Source organism: Carassius auratus, chromosome 21 (genome assembly GCF_003368295.1).
Source record: "Carassius auratus strain Wakin chromosome 21, ASM336829v1, whole genome shotgun sequence".
In the NCBI taxonomy this organism is placed as follows: Eukaryota; Metazoa; Chordata; class Actinopteri; order Cypriniformes; family Cyprinidae; genus Carassius; species Carassius auratus.
Window position 1 is genome coordinate 22,362,233 of NC_039263.1, and position 19,519 is coordinate 22,381,751.

General features: G+C 36.2%; 2 protein-coding genes across 2 annotated transcripts in view; one reads left to right on the plus strand and one right to left on the minus strand.

Annotated features, from left to right (window-relative positions):
* Positions 1 to 700: 700 nt before the first annotated feature.
* On the plus strand, positions 701 to 18,263 carry taf1c (TATA-box binding protein associated factor, RNA polymerase I subunit C). The gene is given in 17 exon segments (XM_026196787.1): positions 701 to 1,120; positions 1,860 to 1,974; positions 3,055 to 3,107; positions 3,235 to 3,330; positions 3,449 to 3,504; positions 3,669 to 3,916; positions 4,912 to 5,040; positions 5,222 to 5,339; positions 6,369 to 6,440; positions 8,156 to 8,291; positions 9,428 to 9,553; positions 10,583 to 10,760; positions 11,133 to 11,270; positions 12,046 to 12,530; positions 12,533 to 13,159; positions 13,983 to 14,322; positions 17,827 to 18,263. Coding segments are annotated over 16 exon segments (3,009 nt in total). The 5' UTR covers positions 701 to 991; the 3' UTR covers positions 14,286 to 14,322; positions 17,827 to 18,263.
* ccng2 (cyclin G2) overlaps positions 15,693 to 19,519 on the minus strand; it is a 4,874-nt gene continuing 1,047 nt past the window's right edge. The window contains exons 2-8 of the mRNA XM_026196786.1: positions 19,516 to 19,519; positions 19,188 to 19,325; positions 18,856 to 19,106; positions 18,543 to 18,621; positions 18,359 to 18,457; positions 17,842 to 18,044; positions 15,693 to 16,091 (exon numbers count right to left, since the gene is read on the minus strand). The exon at positions 19,516 to 19,519 is cut by the window's right edge and continues 134 nt beyond it. Of these exons, the coding sequence (XP_026052571.1) occupies positions 15,974 to 16,091; positions 17,842 to 18,044; positions 18,359 to 18,457; positions 18,543 to 18,621; positions 18,856 to 19,106; positions 19,188 to 19,325; positions 19,516 to 19,519 (892 nt within the window). The 3' untranslated portion in view covers positions 15,693 to 15,973. The remainder of the gene's footprint in view (positions 16,092 to 17,841; positions 18,045 to 18,358; positions 18,458 to 18,542; positions 18,622 to 18,855; positions 19,107 to 19,187; positions 19,326 to 19,515) is intronic.

A 19,519-nucleotide genomic window follows, 5' to 3' on the forward strand; every position in this document is an offset into this window, starting at 1 on the left:
TTAAGCTACTTAAGTCTGTGTGCATTTAATTTATTTAATACACGAGTTTCACAGTTGAGTTGAATTGCTGAAATAAATGAATTACTGAAATAAATGAACTTTTCCACGACATTCTAATTTATTGAGAATCACCTGTAAATAAGCTGAAAACCAATAAACAGGTGTGATGTACAGAGATGTACATGTGGTTGCGCTGCTTAAATATATAGGTTTTAGTCCATAAACACAAATGGCCTAAAAACTAAATCTATAATAGGCCCACGAAATATTGCTAAATTCACAATTTGATTTGCTGAAACGTTATGTTTTGTTTGTTTGTTTCCTTTTTAATGTTATTTATTTAATTATTTGCTCATATTTTTGTTTGTTATATTTTTTTTTACATTATATAATTTATTTTTGTCATGAATTTATTTGTTTATTTATTCATTTGTTTGTTTCATTTATTCATATATTGTTGACTTGTTTTATTAATCGTTCATATTTTTGTTTATATTAATTCTTAAATGAATTTAATTTATTTATTTTTGTCATGAATGTATTTGTTTGCGTTTTTCTTTATTCATATTTTGTTTATTTGCTTATTTCATCAATCTTATTTGGTTCTTTTTTAATGACTTTTTTGTTTATAAAATTGCTTCATTTACATTAGTATTAGCTTTATTTTGAAAGGTTTAAAGTGCTTTTATTTTGAAAGGTTGTCTGGTGGCGGGCTTCCTTCACGTCGTTGATCAGCTGATGCGCGTGAACAGCGGACGCGGGTTGTTTTAGCGGCCACGCGGTCATTTGTCAGCTACGTTTTTCCAAAAACACGTGCTAATATTTACAGTATTTGTCTTTATAAAAACGGCATTTTCGACATATTACGATCTTAAAAATGTCATTCTCACGAGACTGAATCATGGCAGCCATCAGAGCGCTCGTGGACACCTGGACACACGAGGACATGCCCGGGCGTGTCTGATTTCCAGGGCCGAGGGAACACATCACCATGGACAACAAATTTCCCAAACAGCTTTTCCCACACTTTTATCTGGACGGACCGCCTGAAGTAAAGTCGAAGCATAGTTATGGAGGCTGGGGTTCATACGAGCGCGTGTTTGCTGTCAATGCGGATCCGGTAAGACGACACACGTCATAATGATAACGACAGATATAATGATAAGGGTTTGTAACGCGCACACAATACGATGCAAGTAAGTTTAGCACAAACATAACATCTAAATTTGACCCTAGACCACTAAACCAGTCATAAGAATTTTTACACAATCTGAAAGCTGAATAAATACGCATTCCATTAATGTGTGGTTTGTTATGATAGAACAATATTTGGATGAGATGAAACTAACGTTATTTGAAAATCTGAGTGTGCAACAAAATCTATATAGTGAGAAAAATGCCTTTTGAAGTTGTCCAAATGAAGTTCTTAGCAATGCATATTACTAATCAAATCGTTAAGTTGTGATTTGGTGTAACTTAAAATATCTTCATAAAACCTACATCAATTTCGACCCATACATTGTATTGTTGACTATTGCTATATATATATGTGTGCTACTTTTGACTGCATTTGTGCTCTAGGTTAACAAATGTAGTTTTTTGTAAACACCCTTTGGGTTTTTATTTTTGTTTTTTATGTCCTGTAATAATTCCTTTAGTACAGTTATGTAATGATGATGCTCATTTAATGCAAAATATTTTGAACCAGAAAAATAAAAATAAAAAGACAGATGCATAAATGTTCAAAATGTTCAAGAACTGTATTTCTCATCTACAGTTTTGTTATATTTCACATTCTGCACCCTGTAATTGTGAAAGTGTCTCATGACTTACCTGTATTGTTTATTGTGTGTTTACAGTGTGATGGTGATCAGTCATCGATCCAGCATGTGTTTGAGTCCCAGCACACTCTGAGTGGTGAGGAATGGGTGCCGCTCAAACCAGCGGTTACCCCTTTATTTCAACCATCTGAAGGTAAATGTTTTAATCATTTGATGGGCTCAAATTTTAAATCAAACTTCTTCAAATACCAGAATCTAAGATGCAGTTTTTTCTTTAATGTAGTGCGTTTGCTTTGTTTACTTTCATTTAATATATAGACTGTGTATTTTGTCCATTTTTATTTTTAAGTCACTCTTTGACAAAAGTGAATTTAAATATAGAAAACCAGGGTTGTTTTAGAAATGAGAATGGCATTAATGTATAAAATTATGGCATTTAAAAATATTTTTAATTGGCTTTGTGCATTTTAATTGTATGTAATGTGCTGATGATTTCTATTACGATTTTATTTTAGATTTTGTGTGTGAGTTTTGTTAAATTTGTGATTTTAATATTGTAATGTGATCTTTTTTTTTAGTACGGTAATTAATATTTATATTAAAAAATATCATTTTATTTGAGCTTTGTATCAAGTAACAAAATATTTTTTATGTTAAGAAGTTTATATATGTATAAATATAATTTATATTTAAAAATAATTTTTAGATGACTTTTTTTTCAGTCTCAGTGGTTTTTAGTATGTTATTGTAAGCCTTAGTATTTTATTTTTATTTTTGCTGATTTTAGTATTTTAATGTAAACCTATTTAGTTTTAGTTACAAGCCAAGGCAGTATTTTTGATTTAAGTTGTTTTTATCTAATATTTTGCTTTCATTTTATTTGAGCTACATGTCAAATTACAAAATTAAGTGTATATTTATATAAAAAATGTAGACCTGTAGAAATGTGATTTTCATAAAATTTCTGAATTTTTTCAGTTTTGTGGTTTTGGGTATTTTATTGTACATTAACTTCAGTTAGTTGTCATTGCAACCTTTGGAATTATTTTAAGTTTTTTTTATCAAATTTAATTTTCTAAATTTTTTAGCTTCTTGTCAGTTAATAGTTTTAGTTTTCATTAACAATAACACTTCAGAAATAAAGGTAATGTTCAATTGTAATGTCACACTGAAAAAAGATTTTGTTACTTTTTTAATGTTAAATAATTGCATATTTGTGTATTTTTCTTATGTTTTTTTATAAGCTTTTTTGCTTTTCTCTAACCTTTCCAAGATCCCAGACTCTTATCTGATGTTCTTCCAGATCCAATGGATTTTCCAGAGCATGTGAGTTGAAGTAATGATACATAAAAAAAATAAACTTTGGGTTTTGTCATTTTTAAATTAACTTTTTATTTCACAATGTGTGTGGAATGTTTGTATATAATAGTTTTCTCCTGTGTTTCCCCTTCAGATGCAGTATTTTTACAAGCATCACTGTATGGATGCGTTCTCCACAATGGGACATTTGCTTCAGGACAACTTATCTTTCAGAGAGAAACAGTCAAAGGTGAGAGAGTCTTGATGTGTGTGGTGTTTGTGGTCAGAATTCATTTTCTTACCTTTTCCCCCCTTTTTTATGTTTCTAGTGGTTTTGTAAAAGTTGTCTTCTGTTCTTTGTCAATCAGGATGTTATGTCAATGCGCTGGGCCAACAGCTTCATAAAGGGCTTAAATTATAAAAGGTATGATTTTTATCTGACTCAAATATTACTGTTTTACAATTACAACAAAACAGAAAATCAAATGGGTGAAGTTGGAGGAATAAATAATGTAAATGGTGACATTTAGTTGTATAATGCCTAAAAATAATCAAAATCAGACTTGAGATGTGCTTTCTATCTGTTAGGTGTGAGGTCGCGTGTTACTCAAGGAAGATCCGTCATCTGCACAATCTTGTTGGTGATGTTGTGAGTGATGTTCCTCCTTCTCTCCTGGCCTCGCTCCTCCACGAGGAGCTGACGTCTCAGCGGGAACAGCAGCGGTTCTGTGCGGACGCCACAGGGGGCGCTCTGAGATACGTGCCCTTACACGAGTCCCAGGGGTACAGCGATGGCTGTCTGATCTATCCCAGCGGAGACGCAATGGACAAACTCAGTATCCTCTTTCGTAGTTGTCATGTCTTAGTTTTTGTTGCCATGAGGGTGAACTTTATTAAAGGGTAAGTTCACCCAAAAATGAAGATTAGGCTGTGTATCACTCACTCCCGAGGCATCCTTTCTTTCAGAAAAATCCAGTCAGGGTTGTATCAGAATTTATATTGTCTTTGATATTTCAAGCTCTATCATTGTAGTCAGCAGGTGTTGCAGTGCAGCAGCCCAGAAGAAGTGAAATAAAAAGCACCTGATCTGAGGGGTGAGCAAAGGCCTCCTGTAGTGGCTCTATGCATTTTTGTAAGATAAACATCTTTTAAAACGTAATAATCACTTGAACCTGGCTTGTGCTCACTGTTGTGCACAGAAGCAGCTCCGGGAGCATGATCTATGGAGACTTTATCAACCAAAAATGTCAATTCTGTAATTTACTCAGGTTCCAGAGCAGTTTGCAAACAATGAACCATTTCTTAAACCTTATGATTCAAGGATAATATTTCAATAATTGAACACACGGTTCTCTTATTTCAACCTATTTTAGATTAACTGCCATGGCTACATTTCTATTTTTTAAGTTAATTTTTCATCTGATTTTATTATACTTCACTATTATTGCATGTTTTAGCTTCTTCGTGTTTTTGATTGACCTGGGAAGTATAAATGTTCAAATAAGAGTCCCGAATGTGTTTTGGGTTTGTTTATAATTAAAAGTCCCACCTTATATAAATAGTTCTTATTGTGTTTTTATTGCACAGTAAATATTTAGTGTTTTAGACAAACTCTTGAGGCTTTCTGGGTTGCTCCGTCATAGACCTTTAAAATATTATCATTATATCCCAAGATTTATTTTTAGAGTTTAATTTTAGGTTCTATATTAAGGTGTTCATTTAGTTTCTGCAGGGCTTCAAAAAGGTTTGCTTCCATTTGTTGTTGAATCTTTAGGAAATGTTGAAAAGTGATGGCATCTCTCGTAATATTTCCTTTACTGCCGTTCCTCAGATTTCCACAGGGTGGTGCAACAGTTCAGTGAGGACAAGCCTCCTAGTTTCGTCATGGACTCCCAACCTCTTGTCTTTTATCTGAATGGAGCTGTCAGACAGATCAGTTTGGCCAATATGGAGGATGTAGGTGAGATCTGAGAAATGCATGGGCTGAGAACAAACCATAACTTTGAGGAAGAGTCAAAACACAAGCCTAAAAAGTATTGCATGCATTTTTTGGTTACATGTCTGAAACTACCAATAAAACCGTACTCACTTCTGAAAAGGATTTCATGTGAAGAGTGTAAAATCCAAACATCTGTGTGCAGGTAACGTGGCTGTGCGCTCGGATTATTTCTGTGGTGTTTGGTTGGTCGGAGACAAAACAAAGCCAGTGTTAATGGACGTCATCCAGACAAAAGATCGCTTCTCCTGCATCACCGTCAGGTGTGTTAGAAAGATCTCACGTGCTTCTCAAAACATGGTCCCTGATTATTCAGGCCTTCCTGAAGACTCCCTGCTATTCGATTAATCATTCACACGATCCCGTGTCTAGTTGATTTGGAAAATGCCCCTAGCGGTTATTCAAATCATCAGCGCCTTTCTGAGTGGCCTTATATTCAAATGACTTGATTTAACTATTGTGCTGAAAGAGTTTAAGCTTTTCTGACTCCAGAGTTGTGTTTGTGTTGGTTTGCTGTATGTACTGGACACAATGGTCCAAATTGAAGCACTAGAGGCTGTGCTTTATTCTGAATATAGTTTAATCTTCTGCTCACCGAGTCTGCATTATTTTGATCAAAATTACAGTACAGCAGTAAAATTGTGAAATATTACTACAGTTTTTATTTGATTATATTTTATAACGTAATTTATTCCTGTGATGCAAAGCTGAATTTTCAGCATCATTACTGCAGTTTACGGTGTCTTGTGATTGATAACTTGAAGAATATGACACAAAAATAACTATTGTGTACTAAAACGCAACACTATTAATATTTTGAAGGAATGGAATCGTCAAGATTTATTATCATCCATGCTTTGTTGTACAGCGTGTATAAAAAATAATCTTTTGTTGTAGTTTAAACGTTATATTTTAATTGCACTACATTTTAAAAGTTTGGTAAAACACAGAATCCAGAAAAATATAATGAAAATCACACAATATATTTCTCGTGGCCGTAAATCAAAAGGTCTCTTGCTCTAATTCTGGACATTGTTCTTGATAGGTTTGTTTTCATTCTCAAGGTCTAACAAACATGGAAAGCATCCTTCAGTGTAGTATCCTAGACCAGAAAGCTCTCATATTTATTGCTTTTGTGGACCTTAAATGTGTTTCTTTCAGCTGTCTTAAGAAAAGCAATAATGTGGTTTAGGATATTTTCTAGATCTGCAGGATGTATTTTAGCCTTGGTGCTTTGTAATAGCAGCTAAACCTGTGACTTGAGTTATAACCTTGTGTTTTGTCCTCTCCAGTCCACACTTCCCCAATGAGCTGGCGGTGGTCAATGAGCGAGGAGCAGCTTATCTTTGGACTGCCAAAAAAGGGTATGTGTGTTTAAGAACAATATGTGCTTCACTGGCTGTTCTCTTGTGCTTGAAGCTCAACATCTGTATCATATCTGCTTCCTCTACAAAATGTTCTTTAGTTGAGTTCGTCCAGTACCCAAGCGCATAGTAATGGATGTTTTTAATCTGCTTCGAGAGAATAGCTTCATTTGCTCAACTTTCAAACCCTTTGCCATGGATCAGAGATTCCCAACGTTTTTGGTTGAACCCCGTTGACCTCAGATATATATATATATATATCATATTTTAAGTGTCACCTGAGTTTTTAAGTTGATATTTCAGGAAGTTAACAACACGTTTGCATGTTCACGGTTCTCTGACTGTTAATTAACACATTAATCTGTCAATGGTCACATCAGAGCAGTGTTATTAGTATTATTTATATATTAGTTCAAATTTTAAATTAGTCTTGTTTTCTAAGTTTATTCTTAGTTTGTTTTATCAATTTTATGTGCTTTTGTTGTTTTTATTAGTTTTATAAAAAAAGGTTTAATTTATACTTTTAACAAATTTACTAAATATTGTTATTATTAGTAGTAGTTTTTATACATTTTATAATTAGAATAGATTTTTAGTTTTTACGTTTACTTTATTTTAATTTAGTTGCCAAGGCAATATTTACAGTCAAGCTGTAACATTTTGTTACTTTCTTTAATTGTAACTTTTTTTTCTGGTGTTTTTGTTTTAGCTTAATTTCATTTAGCTAAAAAAAAATGTAATTCCTTACATTTATATAGCGCTTTTCTAGGCACTCAAATCGCTTACATAGTCAGGGGGTATCTCCTCATCCACCAGCAGTGTGCAGCATACACCTGGATGATGCGACGGCAGCCATAGTGCGCCAGAACGCCCACCACACACCAGCTTACTGGAGGAGAGGAGTGATGAAGCCAATCAGTAGATATGGGGATTGTTAGGAGGCCATGATGGTTGGAGGACGATGGGTGAATTTAGCCAGGATGCCGAGGTCACACCTCTACTCTTTTCGAAAGACATCCTGGGTTTTTTTGAATGACCACAGACCTCGGTTTAATGTCTCATCCAAGGACGGTGCTTGTTGACAGTATAGTGTCCCCATCACTACACTATGGCGCTAGGACCCACACAGACCACAGGGTGGGCCTCACTAGCACCTCTTCCAGCAGCAACCTAGTTTTCTCTGGAGGTCTCCCATCCAGGTACTGACCAGGCTCAGTCCCGCTTAGCTTCAGTGGGACACCGGTCTTGTTTTCCAGGGTGATATGGCTGCTGGCAAAAAAAGATTGTTTATCACCTGGCTTCAGAAGACATTGAAACTAGTGCATGATTTGTATTTCAAGCTGTTAGGATGTTTTACTGGTACTTTTTCAAACAGGATAAACCCAGTCCATTTAAAACAAAGTTAAAATTTCACCTTTAAAAACAAAAATTCTTATGATTATAAAATGAACTGCAGAGCATTTGTGAAATGTGTTTGGCATAAACACAAAAACCACCGGAAGTTGTTTATTGCAACATATGTAATACATTTAAATTTGTTTCCATATTGCATTCATCTCAACCACAAATCCTACATCAAAGCTTCAGTTTCCACTTGCGGGTTAATATGTCTGTCCTCTGAGCTGATGCAAGCTGCAGCACATGGTGTGTGTGTGTGTGTGTGTGTGAGAGATGTTGTAAGCCTTCCAGAGGTTTATGACATTCTGTTCTTTCAGATTGCAGAAGTTCCGTGAAGAAGATTCCAACCTGTACTTCAATGCTAAGTCACCATGGCGATGGTGTGAGTTCTCCTGTCACCCGAGAGTCATGGTGTACGCTGACAGAACGGGGGCGGAGCTTACAGACATTCGGGTAAAGCCACGCCTATTATATTGAATCAAACCTGGTTATGGATATCCTATTTAGAAATGAGTCCTTAAACATTTAGCACCTTATCAGAGTGCACTGTGCGCTTTTTTCATTTTGATAGTCTAACCAACAAGTGCAATCAGTGGTAAAAATGTACAGTTTATTGCATATTATACCTTGTAGTGTTTATCACTCATGAATGATTAATTCCACAATCAAAAGTGGATGTTACTGAGACAAAATAAATATTGTACAGCTGAAGACACACTCTTCTGTGAACACTTACAAACCACAACCATTGACAAAGGTACTTACTGTAACTCACATTTAAAATAAAGTCTTGTTCTCTTTCTCATCTTGTCTGCACTTCTGCACTGGTTTGCATACTAATCATGCTTATGCCTTTAATTCACCATTGTATGTAGAGTAATATTGGCTTCATAAATATTCCTCATTAGCAAGTCTCTGGATAAATGTAAAATGTCCGTGATTGGCTGGTTGGATGAGAAGGGACAGGTGAAGAGAGGCTGCTTAATACTATGATAATGTACATATAATATTAAAATCACCCTGTTATAATTGTTATATTAAATTAATAAATGTTATTTAACAATGATTTAATAAAAACAATACTATTATTTTTTTTTAAGTCTTGTTACCACATTTGTATTAAGTCTTATTGTTCATTGTAGTAGGATTTAATAACTAATCAGATTATTTTTTTCATACTATTTTTGTATAATTGTTATTAATGATGGGATTTAATATTAAATCTTATTGTATTTTATTAAATAATATTGTTCATAATAACAGGATTTAATAATAAATTAAATACAATTATAAAATACTATTATCCATTTTCTTATCTAATTAATATTCTTATTAATAGGATATTAATGATGATAATTAAATAATAGTAATAATAATAATTTATTATCATGTTTACAGTATTTAAAATATAAGTATTTTAAGTCCCTAAGAAATTAAGTGTAACATGTATTTGGTGAAGAAAGGTCTTTAAGCTGAATTTACTCCTTTTTGTGCCATTACGGTATTAAGTATTCTTTGTTTCACGTTGTTGTTCTTCTCTTTATGTGGTTCTCAGTTTATTATTAATCCCCATCACTTCCTCTGTGCAGAGTGCTGATTGTAATCACACGTTGTTCCGGATCGGAAGGACAGCAGCTTGTATGTCGGGAGAGCGAGTGATACTCACCAAATACCTGAGTAGAAGCCACGCCCATCACCACCTCATCAATACCCAGGTAAACACGTCATACATCACATCACATCACCTCACCTCTGAGGGTTTGAGTCGGATACTAGCCTGAAGGAGTGGCAGCGGTGGCTCACCCTGTGGTTCTTCCAGGCAGTCCTCCAGAACAGAATCCAACACACACAACGCTGAACCTTTTTTGTCTTTACAGGAAATGTTATTAGTGATAAGAGATTTGGTCTTTAATGCTGTGGAACATTTCCTTATTGAATGTATTGTATCAGTGTGATCTTGACCACAAAAAGCACCTTGGCACTTCCATGGTATTTCTGTGGTAGTCTGTGAACTAGCTTTGTGTACATTTAATACTATTGTATATGAATAGAGTTATCATTAAGTGCCATTGTATCCTGTTTTTGAAAGGTCTCTTACTGCATTCATTTGTTTAAAAATACAGTAAAATCAGTAATATTGTGAAATATTATTACAGTTTAAATTAACTGTTATCTTTTTCAATATATTTTAAAATGTAATTTATCCCTGTGATTGAAGCTGTATTTTCAGCTTCATTACTCCAGTCTTCTTCAGTGTCACATGATCTTTCAGAAATTCAGGCAACTTTTATCATCAATTTTGAAAACAGCTTAATTTTTGTGCAAGCTATGATTATTTGATTAGAAATCTGAATTTACTTGAAATAGAATTATTTTGTCACATTGTCTTTAAATGTCTCTTTTGATCACTTTAATGTGCCCTTGCTCAATAGAAGTATTCATTTCAGTTAATTTCAATTAAAAAAACTTTTGAAGAGTTCATCTGCAAAAACGGATAATTGTGTTTTTATAAACAATGTTTTTTCATTGTGCATTCCAATTAATCTCTATCAAACTGCAGTTGGGTTATTTTGATTAGATTAAAACACAACTTAAAATACAGCTAAATAACACAAAACACAAAAACATACATTTGTTTATTTATCTGTTTTTGCAAATAAGCTCTTCATATTTTAAGACCGTGACTGGTATCTGATGCCTTCACTGTTCAGTGGAAGAGAAATAAAGCACTTCCTTGTCTGCAGTTTTCCACCTACATCATGGATGAACGGGTTCCCGCTATCCCCATGCTGAAATGGGATCATATGATGGAGTCTCCACCGATGTTTGCTTGTGATTTGCCAGCACAGACCCCGAGGCAAACGTGCAAACTGCTGCTGGGTGCTCAGAGGTCACAGGAACTCATGTTACTGCAGTACACGGGTGAGGAGTTCACTGTATGAGCAACAGTTTCCTTTGGTTACTCGTCATAATTTGTGCTATTAAGTATTTAGAAAATGCTTTCATTCAAAGCCAATTACAGTGCATCATCAGCAGCCTGTTAGTTTGTATGTTACCTGGAAATGTGCACCAGCTGTAGCACTGGAAGACAATTATGTTTATGCAAAGCAAGTAATAGTGGTATGCAAGTTAAATTGCATTGGTTCAAAGATTGGTTCTGCTGCGTTACTTTTGCAATTTTGTAATGTAAATGAACTGTGCATTTAAACTGTTCTTTTTGTTTTATAAGTTTTGCTGCATCTTTGGATAAAGCTTTTTTTCTAAATGACTGCATGTTAATTTTATGTCACTCAGGCGGGAGAGAGCACGTCTGTCAGACTCGGGGATCCGTTCTAAAGCTTTCAAGTCCCAAAGAGAGTCTGAGCCACCTAAACCGTCTGCTACCCCACGAGAGACACCTCGCTCAGAAGAGACTGAACGCGTCTGCTGCAGGTCAGGATGCTTTTACAACCATTTCAGCATTTTGGACTAGAATGAACTATTTACTCTGAAATAATTGTCGGTCAAAGCAAACAACCTATATTGCATTCATTGCTTAATTAAAGAGTTGACGAAAACATAAGTAGAGTAATTCATATGACTGTAGTTTGTAAATTAGGCTAATCGCCAGTGTATTGAACGAGACTTTGGGTAAAGTAAGATTGCTAAGCTTTTCCATCAAGCAAACTGATGGTAACACCATCGAGGTTGTCATGTGATCACAGTAAAATGTGCAAAGACCCAGATTAACTTTTATTACATGACTGCACAATGTGGCCAATTTTCTGACAAGATTGCATTTTAAAAAAATGTGTTTAAATAACTACAGCACAATTTGGCCAACTATTTTGTCAATTGTATACCAAGATTACTATTAAATAAAACAAATATTATAATTTTTTTTATGTTGCATCATCAAGCTTTTATTTTGGTGTAAACCTTAAAACCTCTTGTTTGTTCACAGCACTCAAGTTCAAGTATGGAGATGATGTTTGGCGTATGTTGTGTTATGCATGTTATATGTGACCAAAACTCTCAGCAGATGCAGAGATTGAGTTTGTGTGATGGAGCCGCTCTGAGAAACTGAAAACACTTCAGTGATTAGATATGCATACACGCCGCTTCACTCTGAAACTTAATTAAATCACAGCAACCTTCAAACAGCCCTGCTCTATCATTGGGTGCCGTGATTATCAGTCTAATGTGCTGCTTTCACATTCTTCCTCAGGTTTCACAGCTGTACAGAAGAAGGACTTCCTGACGGTTTTCCAGCTTACAGAAACCGGAGACCTCTTTTACCAAACGCTGAAGTTGCACACCGATCAGACCGCAAGCAGTAATGACGCACCAGAACAATCTGTCAGTGTGCAACCTACAGTAGAAACTGGAGAAAGCGAGAATATACAGTCCCACGCCGAAATTGATGACCAATCTGTTCAGAGTGACTCAGATACTGAGGGACGGCATGCGGTGCACTGGCATTTGGAAGTTATTGACAATGTTGATAATGATGACTTAAATCCTTTGGATGCCAATGAAAATATCAGGAAAGAACCATCAACCATTCGATTGGGAATAACCCAACTTGTTCCACCAGACCGCCCAACCCAAGTAAGGATCCAGATCTCCAAGCTGTCTGGAGCAAATGGTTTAAGCCCCTTTTTAAAAAGGCCAAAAAGCGACACCTTAAATTTCAGCGGGTCAGGACGGATGATTTAAAGGGCACGATGGACAAAAAGCTGAATAAACTAAAGAAAGATCAGTTGATGAGACTGAGGAAAGACCTTCAAGAGGTCATGAGGAAGAAGGAGATGCTCTTGCATGGGGTCACTTACCTCCCTCACCTGAACGTTACGCCGGTTCCCGATCCTGTAGATCCCGATGACTGGCCTGACGATGTGAGCCAGCGGTTGGCTGCGTCGTGGGAGGGCCAGTGGACAAACTGGTGGGAGGAGAAGCTGGGTTTGAACCGGGACATGAAAATGGCTGCTCTCCGTCGAAAACGTCGGAGACAGAAGCAGGCCAAAGCTCGCAATCGCACCTCACTTTCTGGAAGCTTCACCTCGTCTGTGAGTTACCAAGAGAATCTGTCTGGTTTGTCATCGGTGGAGAGTGAAGGTCCGGGATCGGATGACGAGACTTTGGAGAACTCGAACTCGCAAGTTTCGGACATGGAGGAATGGAGAGCCAGACCTGAGATTCACAGAAAGAGCCCCGTCATACTGAGACGGTTTTTAAATGAACAGTCGACTGCAGACAAATCTAGATCTCCTAGAAAGTCTCCTCCAAGGCCTGATCAAAACCTTTCGACATCTCCGTCAAAATCTCAATCTTCCATTCAGGTGAGGATTCCTTAATATTGAATTTTAAAGCCGATACTGATAAATTATCATTTATAGCTACTTGTGCTGATACCTGTAACCGATCATTTGTCACTTGGGGAAAAAATAAATAATACATTTTAAAAACTGCTCAATCAAAATGATTCTCTTGAATCAGGGTTACCGTCATAGATTTTATGCTGGTTTAATGACATTAACTAATAAATTGTATTGTGTCCATTTGTTAAAAATGTCAGTAAGATCTTTAAAGGAATTAGCCTAATACTATTATTCAACAATAATGCATTAAATTGATCAAATATAAGGACAATTGTAATCTCAAAGAGATTTTTATTTAGAAATAGATAAAATGCAGCACAACTGTTTTCAACATTGATAATCAGAAATGTTTCTTGAGCAGCAAATCAGTATATTAGAATGATTTCTGAAGGATCATGTGACACTGAAGACTGGAGGAATGATGCTGAAAATTCAGCTTTGATCACAGGAATAAATTACATTTTACAATATATTAATATAGAAAATGGTTATTTAAAAGGGTAATAATATTTCACAATATTACTGTTTTTACTGCATTTTTGATCAAATAAATGCAGCCTTGGTTTGTGTTTGAGCTCGTTTAATCTGGATCCTATTTTGTGCCATTTTCATGAATAAGCAAAAACATGCCTGGGTATGACTTTTTGTGGAAGATGTTTTTGCTCCATTTCATCTTGATGTATAAACCAAATACTGTATTCGTAATGTCATGTGTGTACTGGCAACAGATGGTCGCAATTTTTTAAAACCGCACTTTTGATACATTGTCCATCTTTACTTTTAGGATGAACGACCGACCTCTAGAACCCCTAGTGTTACAGCAGGGATGGATTTGGGCCCTCCTGCGTCGCTCCCCTCCACACGGCCACCATCTGTCCAATCGAAAAGGCGCAAGGAGTTTTACCTTAGTTCCCTTCCCACATCCCAAATGTCGACTCAGGACTCTGCACCGGATGGTGGATATCCTTCACCTGGGGTTCACCTTTCTTCTCCATCTCATCGTTCCTTGTCTTCCAAGAGAGTTCCCCAATTCAGAAGCCTCTCTCAGGCCTCCCAGCCAAAGAAGAAATCTCGGATGGGCTTCTAAAGATCCGCCTCCGAAAACAAGGAATGCTGGAAGGAAGGCAAGTGACCTACTTTTTGTGTGGTGTCAAATGTTTGGGTACTGTACAGAGGCAGGATGTGTTTGAGCGAGAAACTCGAGCCAGTACTGAGAGAGTGTGTGAGGAACTGCACAAATATTTGTGCGTTTGTAATGAATAGCAAATGCTTACTGTTTGAACCAATTAGAGCGTGCTTGTGGTCTTCAGCATAGCTGATGTCAGCTTGCTTTTCTCACTTGATGTGTGCGTTAACAAAACTTTTATAATGTCTATAGAGGAAAACCGAGGCATTTATGAATATCTCGATTGTTGTTTATGGCTTTCAAATTCAAATCTGAAACCTCTTCAAATGCTTGCTGTTTGGTTTTTCGAGTGTTCTCATTCAGAATTTCATCAGTATGTAGTGCATTGTGTGTAATGAAACTGATCCTGTGGTATTTTTATGGCATGTTGCCCACCTGTTTCTGCAAGGGAACAGAAAGATTGTTTCCAGCTTTTGACTGACAAGACATGCACTGGTTGTTGGTTTCTCACAAGAATCAGTTCCTGTTTTTGGGGAAACTGAAATGGCATCACTCTGGGTGGAGTTGCATCATGCACTGGTTGTTTGTAAGTGTGTAAATCAGCTGATAACATCGTGACGTTGTAGTTGACGAAGCCTCTTGCGTGATAAAGCCACTGCTTTGTCTTACTGTTGCTGTGTAAAATATCCTGCGGCGCCGAGGCGATTTACAACATCTGCTGTCTGTTCGCCATTTGCTGTGTGTGTGTGTGTGTGTGTGTGAGAGATAGTTGAGGCTCTTAGGAACACAGAAATGATTCAGGAAAACCAGACTTGGCAAAACAGGAGACCGAGTGAATTTCAAAATAGCTTTTTTTATTGTGATTTTTATATATACAATTAACAATAAATAAGTTAATATCTACAAGTTTGAGAACGTATATGCATTTTTTTTTTTACATTATACAAATTTACAGGTTTTTTTTTATATTGAATAAGGTTTTATAGGCTTTTTTCAACGTACAGTATTTGTCTTCATACATCGGCTAAAGTGAAACTTAAACTAAGTTGGCAAGTAGGTTAATAACATCACACTCACATACACGAAAAATAAACAATCCACTGTTTTTCTGCGAACACCATGCGCACCACAGTAAATCTCTGACCGTTTGACCTCAGAGTTCTGCAGGCACGCAGCTTTCCACTGTCACACACTTACAATCATAATACAAAACTGTGCAAAGCACCAAAGTACAAGTCTTAAGTTGTTCTCTAACAGTCTAGTGTACCTTGGATATGTCATATTGATTTGCTTGGAATGCTGACAAATCCGAACATGCACCAACTACTATATATGCTACGGCTACATCTTTTTTTCATTTTTTTTTACGTTTTTAGCTGCCAGTGTTTTGCAGTGCTGAAGTATTTCTCCTTTAGCTTAACACGAGTAATCAAGAGAGATGTTTACAGTATTTGGACTGGCTTTCTGTAAAGCCATAAAAGAAGAGTTTTAAAATACAATTCTGATATTTTGGGTTTCGTTGAACCCAGGCACAATGGCACCTCGCTGTGCAACTTTAGGTTTCCAGCCAGGAGAGGTCTGAGACATCATCTTGGAAGATGACGAGGAAGTCACATCTTCATTGGTGGTTGTGCTCCTTGGCAAGTGGTTTACTGTCTGTGGGCACGGCAGCGGAAGTTTTGGGGGAAGTAGGGTCCCTCGGCGTCGCTGCCCAGCGAACTGCTCAGACTTTCTTCCCCGGAGCTCAGGTCTTCGCTTGAATCCTCACTGTCGGAAAAGAAGAAACAAACAGTCAGATGCGCTCTCATTTATTTAAACATTTAACAAAAATTCATAAAATAACACTGTTTTTTATTATTATTTTATTTATATACTATTATAGTAATATTAATTTTATGAATGGGATTTTATTTTTATATTTGGTTTAATTTCAGATTTGGGTTGTTTTAGTCATTTTGTTTTTCTTTTATTAGTATTTTTTAAATTTTGATTAACTTATTTTTGTATTACATATTATTGTATTTAATTTTTTAAATTGTATTTCAGTTTGTCATTTTAGAACTTAAACCTGTTTTTTTTTTTTTTTAATTTATACATGGCCATTTAAGTCCGTAAACTTATTAGTAATCAGTTAGTAAACTTAATTAGTAATAGACTTTAAACTTAGTAAACAGTTAATAACTTTAACTTTAAGTTTTTTTATATTTCTTTTGATGTTAATTTTTTTTTTAATTATTTAAAATTCTAATATTTCTTTCAGCGTCATTTCCAATAACAAAATACATTTTTAATCATTTTAGATTCGTTTTTTTTTAGTATAGTTAGGTTAGTATCGTCTTTTAGTATATATTAGGTTTTTGTCCACAAACTAAAATCTAAATTATTATCTGTGCTAATGAAGCTCTGCTGAAATCGTGTATGCGGTTCACCTGGAATATTACTGTCATAAGGTAAAAGAAAAAAAGTCAAATGTCAGATCTTGTTTTGTACTTTGTCAAACCTGACCCCACCTCGCACGCCCTTCTCTTTCTCACAGATGATGCAGCACAACCTGTTAGTAAACAGTCATTATTCACTAGCCACATTCCACTGCTGCACTTAGTTTGGCGTGTATGCATATCTAAGCCATTAGCCATCTCAAAACAGTACGTCCTGTCTGGATTTTCAGCTTGTAATCAGCTCTGTTGGTGAATGACTTATTGCTACTGGTGAGAAAAACGCTCTCGGGTCGGTTGCTAAGATGTGACGGAGTATTAGTAGTTAAGTAACCCTGTATGGACACCTAATAGGTGGGGCGTTTAGAAAGAACTTCAGCCTGTGCTGATGAGGTTGTAACGTAAGTGGTGTGTGTCAGTAAAACGCCATTATTTAAGTCCTGTCATGTGATAGAACTGAAACCAGAAGTTGTGATGGAAAATTGACAGGCGTACTTTCCATAAATAATTCCAAAGTTTGTGTGTGGCTTTTTCCTGATATTTTAGGCTTTCTGTTATTTCCTGATATTTTAAAACCGTTATCAGTAGAATATGAAAATATAAATCACTATAATGTTGGGATATAATGTGACTGGTTAGTTCCTCATGAAAGAATAGTTCCATTGTGGAGTACTATTATTTAACATATAATAGTATTAACAGTTTTGAATTGTTATATTTAGTTTTCATTTTAATTTGAGTAAATAGTTTATAAAATAATATTCTAGGTTTTTTAGTATAGTTTACATGTACATACTATTCTAGAATTTATTATTTTGAATTAGCTTTTACATTTTCTGTTTTTATTATCATTTTAAAGTGTAGTTTAGTTTTGTTTAGCTTTTTATTTCCATTTTAACAATTTAAATTGAAATAATTTTAAGAAATATTTAATTTTTAGTGATGAGTCTAAATAATTTTCTGTGTTAATTAAAGCTTAAAGTGTAAATTTAACCCCGAATATTCCTTTATTTTCTGCCTCTATTGACTGTTTAGTATGAGATCCTGATGCCTGTGTTCTTCCCCAGGTGTGCTGTGTTTACCTCTCGCTCTCGTCCCACGCACCCTCTGGGATGGTTGGCAGCTCGGGGACGCTGCGGTAGCTGCTGTGCAGGTTCTGCGCCGTCCTCCTCGAGACGATCCACACCAGTTTCTTGTGGTCAGGTTTGGCACATTCTGGAGAGGAGTATTCCCTCATACATTGACCTACCAGACCTCGCCAGCGCGCCAGGTCAGCCTTGGAGATCTGCAAACAGACGCGGTTGCATTAGACACCAGCTTACATAAGGACAGGGCAGAGAGCCAGCCTCATTTTGGACCGCAGTAAACCAATAGCCTGCTGGCAACAGGACTGGGTTAAGAGCTTTAGATTCTTCCTACTCCATAGATGTTTAAGTGCTGCTGAAACTAAAGGTATATTTTTGTCTACAAATTGCCTGATTAAACTACTTGTCTTTGAACCAAACAGAGCCGTCTGTGACATTCAAATTCTTTTCTTCACTTTTAAAAAGTTTTATTGATACTCTGTTTAAAAAGGTTGACATACTTATAAATTTTTACCTTTAAGTGTGTTTGTATGCGCTGGGCGATTTCTAGCAGGTCTGCAGACTGTAAGGCCTCGATTTCAAGCATCAAGAGCGACAAAGCGAGCACCGAAGGCTAAAAAACAAAAAGAGAGTTCATCAGAATTCAAACTTCTATGCAACTTACTTCAAGAATCACTGTTTAAGTTGTTCTTTCTTACTTTTGCTTTGGAGAAAATGATTCTGCATAGGCAGGCTTTCAGCTGGGCTTCAAGTTTGTCAAGATTCAGTACGTCTTTTCTGAGGAGAAAAAGAATTGGTGCATTAGAGAGATTTTGTTAGCCAATCTTATATAATTTAACAAATCTAGTCAGAAGATAATCTCCTAGTTTCACTGTGACCCACATACAGCAAAGTGCACTTGCCAGCTCGGTTTATCAACCTTTACAAGTCAAAGTTTCCATTGTCAGTCTGCATGTTAATATAGTTTATCTGGCTCAGAGTCTGAAGTTTGATGATGCCAGCCGTTCTCACCTGTTGGACGTGTGCGAAAGTGCAATGGCGTGGTACAAATGCAGGAAGGTTAAGGCTGTGACGGCTTTTAACTGGAAGTTGAGCTTCTCTGAAATGATCTTCTCCATTCGGCTGAGGTCTGAGACGGTGAACTTGCACTGGCTGATCCGAATGAGCTCATGGCTGGACGAAACATTGCACTCTTCTTCGGTCACTCGGGCGGCGATGTGAAGGCAACCGATGCTGATGCAGGCCAGATACTTGGGCTGAACCTTAAGCAACATAAAAGTGATCAGTAATAACACATTTTAATATGTTAAGCAGTTGAATTGACCTATAACTTAACTGGTTACCTTCATCATAGCTATAAACCTGTCCAGCAGGTTAACGGCTAGTACAAAGGTCTGAGTGCTGTAACCGAAGAAACTGGTCAAGCTCCAGAGATCTTCCACTCGGGAATCTCGACATTTGGCTGAAACCCCATTACCGTTCTGTGTGGATGAGGAGAAATGAGTAACAAGTTTAAAACTGATATTTTACGCTTTGAGTAAAAGATCACAAAAAAGTATTTGTAAAGTATGCAATGTACAGCAATAAAATGCAAATTTCCATAACTGTCATTGATGTTTTAAAATAGAGTCTATAAATGTATTTTCACTGGGGTTTGTAAAACTGGTTTACCTCT